At 38.7% G+C, this 12,510-nt stretch overlaps 1 protein-coding gene across 6 annotated transcripts in view; it reads left to right on the top strand.

The window, feature by feature from the left end:
• Positions 1 to 12,510, top strand: part of DIP2C (disco interacting protein 2 homolog C) — a 370,310-nt gene that overhangs the window by 315,370 nt on the left and 42,430 nt on the right. For all 6 annotated transcript variants that reach the window (XM_082386001.1, XM_082386000.1, XM_082386005.1 and 3 more), the window contains one exon: positions 7,324 to 7,454. In XM_082386001.1, the coding sequence (XP_082242127.1) occupies positions 7,324 to 7,454 (131 nt within the window). The remainder of the gene's footprint in view (positions 1 to 7,323; positions 7,455 to 12,510) is intronic.

Raw genomic sequence — 12,510 nt, 5'->3', positions numbered from 1 at the left:
CAACATCAGTGTCCATTGGCAGATGAATGGATAAGTAAAATGTGATATGCCCACCCACCTACCCACACCCTCCCCCATACACACACAATGGAATATAATTCAGCCATAAAATAGAAGGAAATCCTGCCATTTCAGACAACATGAATGAACCTGAAGGACATTATGCTAAGTGAAATAAGACAGAGAAAGACAAATACTGTATGATTTTACTTATATGTGGAATCTTAAAAAAAAAAAAAGAAAACCAAGCTCATAGATACAGAGAACAGATTGGTGATGGGCAAAATGGGTGAAGGGAATGAAAAGGTACAGACTTCCAATTCTAAATAAGGCCTGCGGATGTAATGTACAGCATGGAAACTATAGTTAACGATATACCGTACTGCGTATTTGGAAATTGCTAAGAGAGTAAATCTTAGTAGCTGTCTTCACTAGATTTATTGTGGTGGTCATTTTGCAATACATACACATATGTATGTTATATTGTATACCTGAAACTAATATAATGTATGTCAATTATACCTCAATCAGTCAATCAATCAAATTGATTGCATGTGAAGTCTAGGTAAAAATAAATTAGTGAAAAAATTTTTTAAAAATCATTTGACCATATATGTGAGGGTTTATTTCTAGGCTCTATATTCTGTTCTGTTTTTCTCTCTGTCTGTCTTTATGCCAGTACTACACTGTTTTGATTACTTTAGCTTTGTACTAAGTTTTTAAATCAGGAAGTGTGAGTCCTCTGACTTTGTTGTTCTTTTTCAAGATTGTTTTGGCTGCTCAGGTTTCTTTGAGATTTCATATGAATGTTACAATAGACTTTTCTATTTCTGCAAAAAATATCATTGAGATTTTGATAGAGATTGCATTGAATCAGTATAGTCTTGGGTAGTATTGACATCTGTGAATAAGGGATGTGTTTCCATTTATTTATTTCTTCTTTAATTTCTTTCAGCAGAGTTTTATAGTTTTCATTGTACAAGTTTCTCACGTCCTTAGTTAATTCCTAAGTATTTTATTCTTTTTGATGCTATTGTAAATGGAATTGCTTTAATTTCCTTTTCAGATTTTTCTTTTAGTGTACAGAAATGCAACTTACTTTTTGCATGTTGACTTTTTATCCTGCTACTTTGCTGAATTCATTTATGATTTATTAGCAGTTTTTTGTGAAATCGTTAGGGTTTTCTACATATAAGATCACATCATCTGTGAACAGAGATAATTTTACTTCTTCCTTTCCAGTTTGGATGCCTTTTATATCTTTTTCATGCCTAATTGCTCTGGCTAGAACTTCCAGTACTATGTTGAATAGAAGTAGTGAAAGTGGGCATCCTTGTCTTGTTCCTCATCTTAGAGAAAAAGCTTTTAGTCTATCACAGTTGTGTATGATGTTCACTGTGGGTTTTTGTATATTGCTTTTACTGGGTTGAGAACTTTTCTTCTATTTCTAGTCTATTGATTGTTTTTATCATGAAAGGATGTTGAATTTTGTCAGATGCTTTTTCTGCATTGACCAAGATGATCATCTGGGGTTTTCCTCTTCGTTCTCTTAATGTGATGTTTTATATTGCTTGATTTTCATATGTAGAGCCATCCTTGCATTCCAGGAATAAATCCAACTTGGTCATGATGTATAAGCCTTTCAATATGCTACTGAATTTGGTTTGCTAGTATTTTGTTGAGGATTTTTGCACCATTGTTCAAAAGGGACATTGGTCTGTAGTTTTTTTGTTCTTATAGTATCCTTGTCTGGCTTTGGTATCAGGATTTTGGTGACCTCCAAGAATGAATTAGAAAGTGTTCCCTCCTCTTCAGTGTTTGGAGAAGTTTGAGAAGGATTGATATTATTTCGTCTTTAAATGTTTGATAGAATTCAGCAGTGAAGCCATCAGATCCAGGGCCTTTTTTGGTTGGGATTTTTTTTTTTTTAACTGATTTGCCTTTCTTGCCAGTTACAGGTTTATTCAGATTTTCTATTTTTTGTGATTTAGTCTTCATAGAGTTTGTGTTCCTTCTTGATAGCTTGTGTTTCAAATTCCATGAAATAGAATTTTTCCATTTCTTGTTTGTTGTGCAGTTTGTTGTTGTATAGTTGTTTATAGTACTCTCTTATAATTTTTTTTATTAACTTCTGTAGAATCAGTAGTAAATGTCCCCACTTCCATTTCTGATTTTAGTAATCTGATACTTCCCTCTTTTTTCTTAGGCCATCTAGCCAGAGGTTTGTCAATTTTGTTGGTCTTTTCAAAGAATCAACTTCTGGTTTCATTGTTTATCTCTGCTATTTTTCTATTCTCTACTTATTTATCTCTGCTCTAATCTTTATTATTTCCTTCTGCTACCTTTGGGTTTAGTCTGTCCTTTGTTTTCTCATTCCTTAAGTTGTAAAGTTAGGTTGTTGGTGTGAGACTTTTCTTGTTTTTTAATATAACCATTTATAGCTATAAATTTCTGCCTTAACACTGCTTTGGCAGTATCCCCTTAGGTTTGGTTATATTGTCTTTTCTTTTTCATTTGTGTCTAAATATTCTCTGATTTTCCTTGTAGTTTCTTCTTTGATCTGTTGGTTAAGAGGGCATTGTTTAAATTCCACAGATATGTAGGTTTTCCAGTTTTTCTTCTATTCATCCTGTTGTACTTGGAGAAGATACTTTGTATGTTATCTATCTTTTTAAATCTATTGAGACTTAATTTGTGGCCTAAAATATGGTCTGTCCTGGAACATGACCCAAGTGCTCTTGAGAAGAGTGTGTATTCTGTTGTGGTCGTATATTGCTCTGTATGTTTCTTAGAGCTCTTTGGTTTATTGTGTTAAGTCCTCTCTTTCCATACTTATCTTCTGTCTGGTTGTTTTGCCCATTATTGAAAAGGGAATATCAATGTCTCCTATTATTGTTGTAGAGCTGCCTGTTTTTGTTTCATATATTTTGTTTCATATATATTTCATATATTTCATATATTTTGCTTTTAGGTTTGTAGATGTTTATAATTATTATATCTTCTTGCCGTAATGAACCTTCTATTAATATATAATGCCCTTCGTTGTTTCTTGTATCCGTTTTTATTTAAATTTTATTTGTATGATATTAATATAGCTACCTCTGCTCTCTTTTGGTTACTGTTTATGTGGAATATCTTTATCCATCTTTTCATGTTCAAACTATTTGTGTCTTTTGATCTAAAGTGAATCTCCTGTGGACAGCAGTAGTTGGATCATTTTTTTTATCCATTCTGCTGATTTCTGTCATTGATTGGAGAGTTAATCCATTTGTATTTGAAGTAATTACTGATAAGAAGGAACTTTTCTCATCTCTCTTATTTTCCATATGTCTTATAGCTTTTTTGTTCCTCATTTCCTGCTTTACTGTCTTATTTTGTGCTCAGTTGATTTTTTGAAGTGATACTTTAAAATTCCTATCTCATTTCCCTTTGTATATATTCTATAGCTATTTTCTTTGTGCTTACCATGGGATTCCATTTGATATCTTAAAGTTATTATGCTCTAATTTGTATGCCAGCCTTATTTCAGTAATATGCAAAACTGCTTCTGTGCAGCTCTGTCCCACCATTTTTTCAGTTGTTGATGTCCCAAAATTATATCTTTATACATTGTATGACCCAAAATGTATAGTAAGAAACATTTTTTTAATACATTTATTTATTTATTTTTGGCTGCATTGGGTCTTCGTTGCTGTGCGCGGGCTTTTTCTAGTTGCGGCAAGCGGGGGCTATTCTTCGTTGTGATGCATGGGCTTCATATTGTGGTGGCTTCTTTTGTTGTGGAGCATGGGCTCTAAGCACACGGACTTCAGCAGTTGAGGCACGTGGGCTTCAGTAGTTGTGGCTCGTGGGCTCTAGAGCGCAGGCTCAGTAGTTGTGGCGCATGGGCTTAGTTGCTCTGCGGCATATGGGACCTTCCCGGACCAGGGCTTGAACCCATGTCCCCTACATTGGCAGGCAGATTCTTAACCACCGTGCCACCAGGGAAGTCCCAGTAATAAACGTTTAAATGCATTGGTCTCGTAATTTATGTAGGGAAAGTGTGGAATTGAAACCCAGAGTTACAATAACACTAGTTTTTAGGCCAATAACCGTTTTGTTTTAGTATGTTAGTCTCTTAAATCATGCAGAAAACAAAAAGTAGAGTTTTTAAGCAATTGTTCAATTATACTGGCGTTTATAATTGTCTTGTGTTTACCTTTACTGAGACCTTTACTTCTTCAAATGACATCGAGTTACAATGTTCTTCTATTGCAACCTGCAGGATTCCCTTGAGCATTTCTTTCACAGCAGGTCTAAATGTAATGAACTCCCTTAACTTTTTTTTTTAACTTGGGAATGTTTTAATTTCTCCAAAATTAATTGCAGTTCACTGTCCAAGCTTTCCCCTGCCCTGCTGTAAGTTGCAAGCCATCAACTGACTCCAGAGCTCCACTGTAGTTACATCAGATTCTGCCTGTGCGGTTACTGTCCAAGTAGGACAGAGATTCCTGTTCTGCCATCTTCCCTGAACCCTCTCCTCTGCTTTTTATAGAATTTGAGGTGGTACACCAATAAAGTACATTATAAAATAAAATAATTTTTGAAAAGCTTTTAAAAATAAAGATATATTTTCAGACCAAGATGAATTTTTTACTAAGTTATGAAAATTGGGTTGGCCTCCTACTGTCACAGCCACAAGAGAAGCACACACTTTTGATCGTACCATTTTCATGATCTACAGAAGTGGGAACTATAATATTAAATCTTGATTCTATAAAGATATTACTACTTGAAACAGGGCCAAAGTGATCTATGTTCTTACTTCCTAATGATTCCTCTTAATGTAAGTATAGACTCTGGAAATCCCAGAGAGATGAATAACTAGACTTTCTCTCAAATTTATAAGTTTTTATTAAACCTTTGACTGTTTAATTTGTTTGATGAGTACCTGAAATGAAGTGTATTATGTTGTTGTTTAGTGAAAAACCCACGTGCTTCAAATACTGAGAGGCATAAATAGAGTTGAAATTATCTGCCTTACAGTCTGCTCCAAATGGAAACTCCCACCTCTGTGGTTGCTCAGGTCACCATTTTTCTCAGAAAGAAATTTTGATTCAGTTTTGAACAAAAATATCATTGAGTGTCCAATACACACCAAAAGTTGACAGAGAAAAGCCTTTCCAGTAAAGTGTTTTCCCTATAAAGGGCATTACAGAATGTCCGATTTAGTATAAAATGTACAAGTATAAGTTCAGATGTTCAATTTAAGTTGTTCATGCTCCCTGTTTAAAAGTGTGATTTGAACTCTGAAGGTTCCTAATAGAGAGATCCTAGGTCTGCATTTGCCCCACTCCACAGCCGTCCTTTGGAGCGCCTGCCCAGCACCTACATGTGCTTTAGGTGGGCTTCCCTGCAGGATGTTTTAGAGCTGACACCAGTTTGCTTCTGGAGCACTCTCCTGCTCACTGCAGTTGATGTGTGAGCTGATGTGTGCCCCAGGAATGGACGGTTATTCTAACGTGAGCCAAAGCAAAACTTCACTGGAAGGTAAACTTGCTGAAGATGTCGTAAGATACATCCTTAAAATAAATACCCTTGGCCTTATCCCCAATTCCTCCACGTTGATGTATCTGCTCTCAATGTCCCTTTTAGAGTAGAGCATTAGAGTTTGATGTTTGGGGTTTTGAGAAAACTAATTCTTTATTCAAGTACAAGTTTGCAGGAGTTTTTCTTACTAAAAGGTTCTGGTAAAGCATTCGAGCATGGGCTCTGGGTTTGTGATGTTGGCAGGGTCCAAGATTGGAATGAGCTTAGGGATAGACAGCCCCCATTCCTAGTTATGTTTTCTTAACCTGTTAGCTTCCTGGTCTCTGTGTTGAACTCTGTTAACTCACCCTCTGAGCCCACAGAGAGGTGTGAGGATCATCATCTGCTTTCTCTAAGCTCTATCCACACTTTGTCAAAGTGCTTGCAGCCCCTGCAGTTACCAAGTTTCTGAACTTCCCACTACCTGGCCAGCTCCTGAGGGCAGAGGCTGTGTGTTCTTTTTTATATCCCAAGCACAAGTCCTCTGTTAACAAATTAGCATCTGCCGAGCTGAGCTGAGAGCTCGGTTCTCAAGCTGTATACGACACCTGCACAGAGCGGGGATTCTGTGAAGGTCTGTTTTAGTTGCTAATCTGAGAATGTGGGTGATTTTGGTAGCTGTGGTCTTACTAACTCCTGACGCAGCAGGCAGGGGGTTGAAGGCATGTTTCATAAATCCAGCTTCATTTCCTCTTTAAACAAATGTTGTGGTTTTAAAAGCAGACTACGAAGAACTGCTTGTGTGTTAGATTCTAGAGTAATTCTACATTGCTCTGTATGAAGCAGTAAAATATCCACAATGAAATCTTCTTCTGTGCAGAACTTCTGACAGGGATCCTCTGTGGTAGGATGGAAACCCCCGCTCCTGGTTTCTCTCCTCTCTTTCCCTGGAGTGGCTAATGAATGCTTTTCCCAGGCATTTGACTGGACTTTCCTGAATATTACAATGCTCTGCACTGGTCCCTTTTACAGTTCAGCTCTGGGTGACATGCACTCCACGGTAACTTGAGACATATTTAAGACCACGAACTTGGTAAAGTTTTCTGGGCTGCTTTTACTTTCCTTTTCCTCTTAGATTTCTTTGGCTAGAAAGCTTCTGTGAGAAAATTGATGTTACTAGATATAATTTCCAGTACTTTAAAAGAATTCACATTCCATACTGACTGTCGTGGGACTGGTTGCTGACTTTGGAGAAGCTCTTTACTGTAGCTGCACTGAGATTGGATTTAGGCTGCCGTCAAATGACGAGCATGTCTTACTGCACAAATGTGTGTGGCCTTCTGAGCCACATTTCCTGATCATTGAGACAGGAGTCGTGCATCCAGTGTGCTTTGCTGGTCCCCCTGTTGCACGACAGGTGTGGTGTTGGGCCTGGAGATGAATCACAAGTCAGGTGTCGTCGCTGCCTGGAGAGGAGATGTGAGGAGTCACAAGTACAGGGCTGCAGTGGGGATCGCAGTCAAACCCGCCGTTCAGATGCAAGACGGCCTGACTTCACGGGCCACAGTTACTAAGTCCTGGGGAACGAGGAAGTTTTGCTTGTGGTTTACTCTCGAAAATGGGAAGACTAATGAGATCAGCAGGCTGCTCTCTCCTAACAAAACCAAAGCTTGGCTACGATTGTTCTCTGTTATAAAACCACTCTTGGGCATCAGATGTCAGGTCCCATGCATTTCATGCGTCCTTGTTCTGTTACAGGAGTCCTTAGGATGGGCTCAGGCTGCGTGCACTTAACGCGACCTTGCTGTCTTGCAGATGTCTCACGCAGCCACCAGTGCCTTCTGCCGTTCTATTAAGCTGCAGTGTGAGCTCTACCCCTCTAGAGAAGTGGCCATCTGCCTGGACCCTTACTGTGGACTTGGGTTTGTCCTGTGGTGCCTCTGTAGGTGAGTTTCGTCTTTGCACCTTTACGATATAAGTAAGTAAATCATCACACATTTTCAGACCACTTGCGAGAACTGCTAACGGGAGGGGGCCGCCTGCAGGGTGCGGCTCCTCCTCAGCCCAGCTCTGGGTGCCACAGGGACACCTGCCCTGGTAGCTACTCTCTCCAGCATCTGAAAAATTAGTCTCCATAAAGTTTGCTGAAACCAACAGAGATAGAATCTGGGGCCATTCTCAGAAGCTGTCTGTTGGGAATCCGTTTTCCAGGCGACTCCCAGGCCGTGGGCTTGCTTCTTATGCCTCTGAATCTTCGCAGGTGTCCCAGGCCTGGAATTGTGTTCACCGGGGGCATCCAGGCTCTTTCCTCCTCAGGCTTCTCCCTGACTTCAGCTGCGGGAGGCCGGAAGGAAGCTCCACAGGCTTCCCTCCCCTCCCCTCCCCTCCCCGGCGTGGCCCCCACTCCACAGCTGGCAGCCCCCGGGCCCAGCTCCTGGCAGCTGCCAACAAGTATTAGTGGAGAGGATGAATGTTTATTGGCATTTTTCTCTAATTGTACATAGATGTTCATTGTAGAAACTTTAGAAAATACAAAATAATATAAAGAAGAAAATTAAGCCATCCATAAGTATACTACCCAGTGATACCAGCAAATACTCGCTAGTAGCATTTTAGCATATATACTATATATATATATTTAGCATATATACTATATATATATATTTAGCATATAGTCTTACAGAGTTTATTTTCTAATGTGTATTTCTAATGTAGTACTATTTTTTATTATTAACTTTTTCAAACATATACAAGTGTATATGTTTAAGTGTATAAAGAACACTGTAACAAACACCAGGGCCCAACAACCAGCTTCACGTGGATCTTATTTTGCCAGTTTGGTTTCATCCAGCCTTCTGATTATTTCTGTCCCTTTTCCATATGGGCATTTTAAAGCAAACACCAAAAAACATACCGTTTCACCCATAAACCTTTAAGTACACATACAATTTTGTAAATGTACATTAATATATTTATAAAACTGAGATGCTACAGTGGGAAATTGCTTCTAATTGCCTTCTTTTTTCATAATAGTAGACATTTTCTCATCTTTAAACATTCTCCTAAAACAATTATTTTAATGCATTTATAATATTCAATTGGGTTAAATTGGACTAAATCCAATTACATATTTTTTAAAAACACTATCATTCTAATCACCACAATTAAACTTTTTGAGAAAGCAAATATAATTGAACAGTTGAAATATTTTAATGATTTTTGCCTCAATTCAGAATGCAATAGCATTGTGTGTAATTTTTTCTTGGAAAATAGTTCAGAATATACCACTCCAACAGTAGGGCCAAAGTGACTTTAGACATATCTGGCTAGCTGAGAAGGAAACCTATTCTGAACTACAGCTTTATAGGCAACTGTCTCTTGTTACTTGGCAAAAGTGCCTTCTACTTCTGCAGGCTCACCCAGCCAAGCCCCGTGAAATCCACAGAGAAAGTGCTGGTTGGAGTGAGTCCTTGCTGCATGTCACCAGCAGCAATGGGACTCTCTAGAGGAATTGTACAGAGAGGGTGGCGGTGACCCTTCGCTTAATGTCTTACCTGCAAATTCATTCAGAAGTCACAAAATCAGCTATGACCCCTGCAGCACTAAAAATAAATCCATAACAGCTGTAAACCTCTTTGTTCTGAAATCCATTATAGAAACAGATCCCAATGGACTTGCTTAAAAAACTGGACCTTTTTTAAAAAGCACGTCAGACAGTTGGTATTCATGGATTAGGAAATTCAGTATTGTTAAGATGAAAATTCTCCCCAGGCTGGATAAACTTCAAAAACATATGCCAAGTCTGAAAGAAGCCAGACTCAAAAGACCACTTATTATATGATTGTATCATATGATACCATTTGTTGGAAATGTTCAGAAAGGGCAAATCTATAGAGACAGAAAGTAGAATAATGATTAACTGGGGCTAGAGCTGAAAACAGGATTGACTACAAATGAATACAAGGCATGCCTTTAGGGTGATGGAAATGTTCTAGAACTGCATTGTGGTGATAATTATACACTCTGCAAAACTGTCAAAGTTCTTTTAATTCTATACTGCAAATGGATGGATTTATGATATGCAAATTATACCTAAGTAAAACTTTTTTAAAAAGGAAAACAGCTTTCCTTGGAGTAACTGAAGTGCATGGTACAGACCCTACCCTGCCAGTTCAGGAGGCTCACCCACGTGACACCACAGGGTGACATGTGTTGTCGTGAGTTGTGTGGTTGCCTTGCTCAGGGTGCCCAAATTGTGAGAGTTATCAATTCTTTGTATGTTTTATAAAGTTAATAATCTGAAATCATTGAATTACAAATGTACAAATTTATATTAGTTACCAAAATGTCTTTTTTTCTCTCTCTCTCCTGTTCAGACATTTTTTATTTTTGTTTTTTTATCTAGATTTTATTTTTCAGAGTATTGTTAGGCTCACAGCAAAATTGAGTGGAAGGTACAAAGATTTCCCATGCACACCCCACCCCCACGTGCACAGCTTCCCCTGTTATCAGCATCTCCCACCAGAGTGGTACATTTTTTACAAACTAGGAACCTACCTTTGACACATTATCATACCGGAGTCTATAATTTACATCAGGGTTCACTCTTGGTATTGTAGAGAACCCAGAAATAGACCCACGTAAGTATAGTCCGTCGATCTTTGACAAAAGTGCAAAGGCAATACAATGATACAGTGGAACAACGTGGTCTTTTCAACAAATGGTGCTGGAATAACTGGACATCCACAGGCCAAAAAAAAAAAGAATCTAGACACAGGTGTTAACAGCCTTCACAAAAGTTAGCTCAAAATAGATCATAGACCTAAATGTGAAACATAAAACTATAAAACTCCTAGAAGATAACTTAGGAGAATATCTAGATGATCTTGGGTTTGTTGATGACTTTTAGATACACCACCAAAGGCATGATGCATGAAAGAAATAATTGATAGGCTGACTTTATTAAAATTAATCATCTCTGCTCTGCAAAAGATACTGTCGAGAGAATGGGAGCAGGCCAGAGACTGAGAGAAAATATTCCCAAAATGTTTTTTAAATTGTTTTGTTCTTTTTGAAGTTAAGATCTAAACTAGAATAGTTCAGGTTCCAGAAATTCACAGGAAATAATCTTCTTCCCTATAAGCAACCTGCTATTAAGTAGGAAAGTATTTATAGCCAGTGCCAAGAAATCAGTGTTGGTTAATAAATGAAACAACAAATCGACTTTCATTGGATTGAGCAAAAAAAAGGGCAAGTAGAAAATTGGTGAATCAGGTTGTCTGTTTGTCCTCTACTAGGATTTAATAACCTTTTTCTTAATGTTGCCTTCTACTTATAGGAATGAGGACAGAGGTGAAAAACTATGTTTAATTTTCACAAGTATGCTTATATTCTCTAGCCTTGAGCTCCACACTGGACCCTACCCTTTCATGTGCTAGCAGTCTGATCAAGCAAGTCATTTATCCTGGTGTATATTCTTGAGAAAGCTAGCAGTGGGTGATTTGTATTTCTTTTTCTTCATTTCTGGTCTCCTTATGATAGCATGTAAAAGGAAAATGCTAGGAACAATATGGGTAGATTGTCATAATTAAGTGGATCATCATAAGGTTTTTACCTGCATTTTGATTCCCTAAGACATGGGGCTCCAATGTCATTAACTGTGTTTGGTACCTGCCAGAAAATGTAAAAGTCCTCAGTGTCAGAGAAGTGGTGTAAATTTGAGCTGGAATAAAAATCATGCAGGGGAATCTAATTAAGGTGGTCTCGCTGACCCAGATTCACGAATGGGTTGAATAACATTTGGTGCTAACGGAAAACTGTGCACCATCACTTTTCAAAGAGGCAAAAGGCATGTTTCCTAGTGGATAATTCACGATTTACATGGTGCATGATGTGCGAGGGTGTTAGATCTTGGGCTGTTACCTGGTGTATGATCCTATTTTTGGCCAAGATTGTCCTTTTAATATCCATTCAGCAGAGGTAAATTTTCCGTTATTTTTATTTCTTCCTGCTTAGTGTTGCCTTGAGGCTTCTCATTGGAGTTGGTACATGAGCTACAAAGAAAGCTCTAATTCAAGGCCATGCCAGACGTGGTGTGGGGGCTGATCCTTGAGCGCTGCGTTGCAAAGGGCAGCGGGTGCAACGGTGCCTGTGGCACAAAACACCGGTGTCCAACAAGTCGCCCGTGCGGGTGGCTGCCACTTGTGTCGGTGGCCTCAGGGGCAGGGGTCTCCCTTAGCTCTCATGGCTCCTGGAAAGAAGACAAGGGCTCAGGAACAGCCCGCAGGACCTCCGGGTGTGAGGGGAGCAGCCCTGATGCGCTGCGGGAGCCGAGGAGGTGTTTGGCTCGACTTCAGACCCCCCAGTGTGTATTCTTGGAAGGTTGTTGGTTCAGAAGTGAGAAAACAAAACATGTCGGATTCTCAACCAGATGGAAACTCTGATTTTTAAAGCACCACAGTGTTGGCTGCAAGGACTTCCAGATGAAAGCGTGTTTTCACAAACTGCAAAGGCTCAGCTAAATTTGTACAGAAGTGTTGGTGGATAGATGCTACTTGCAGTAAGTAGTTGTTTGACCAAGGTGTCAGTATTGTAATGCAGATATATTGTCGTGCTGTTTGATCTCTTAAATAGCCACACTGTAAAGTGATCTTTAAAGGCCTAAATCAATTTCCCAAGGGCAAATCCTAAAGAAAAATTGACAGAATGTTGAGTGTTATAATTATTGGAATGGGATCTTATTGATTTTTGTATATTGACTATAGAAATAATTTTTATACTTTTCCACAGGGCTCCACTGGAATGTGCAGTTTTGCATGTTTTGTGCATAACAAAACTTTCACATCAGCAGGAATTCAAAGGAAATATTTGAAAACTTTCAAAGGAAAGTTCTGGGCATAATAATCCTTTCTCCTGGTTACTGAGAGCAGTCAGCACATCCTCAGAGCTCTTTAAAGTTCATCTAAACTCAACTTGGAACCAGTTCTTATTCTATTCTGAGTT

This window comes from Balaenoptera borealis (assembly GCF_965194805.1).
Source record: "Balaenoptera borealis genome assembly, chromosome: 3".
In the NCBI taxonomy this organism is placed as follows: Eukaryota; Metazoa; Chordata; class Mammalia; order Artiodactyla; family Balaenopteridae; genus Balaenoptera; species Balaenoptera borealis.
This window is presented reverse-complemented; position numbering and strand designations above follow the sequence as displayed.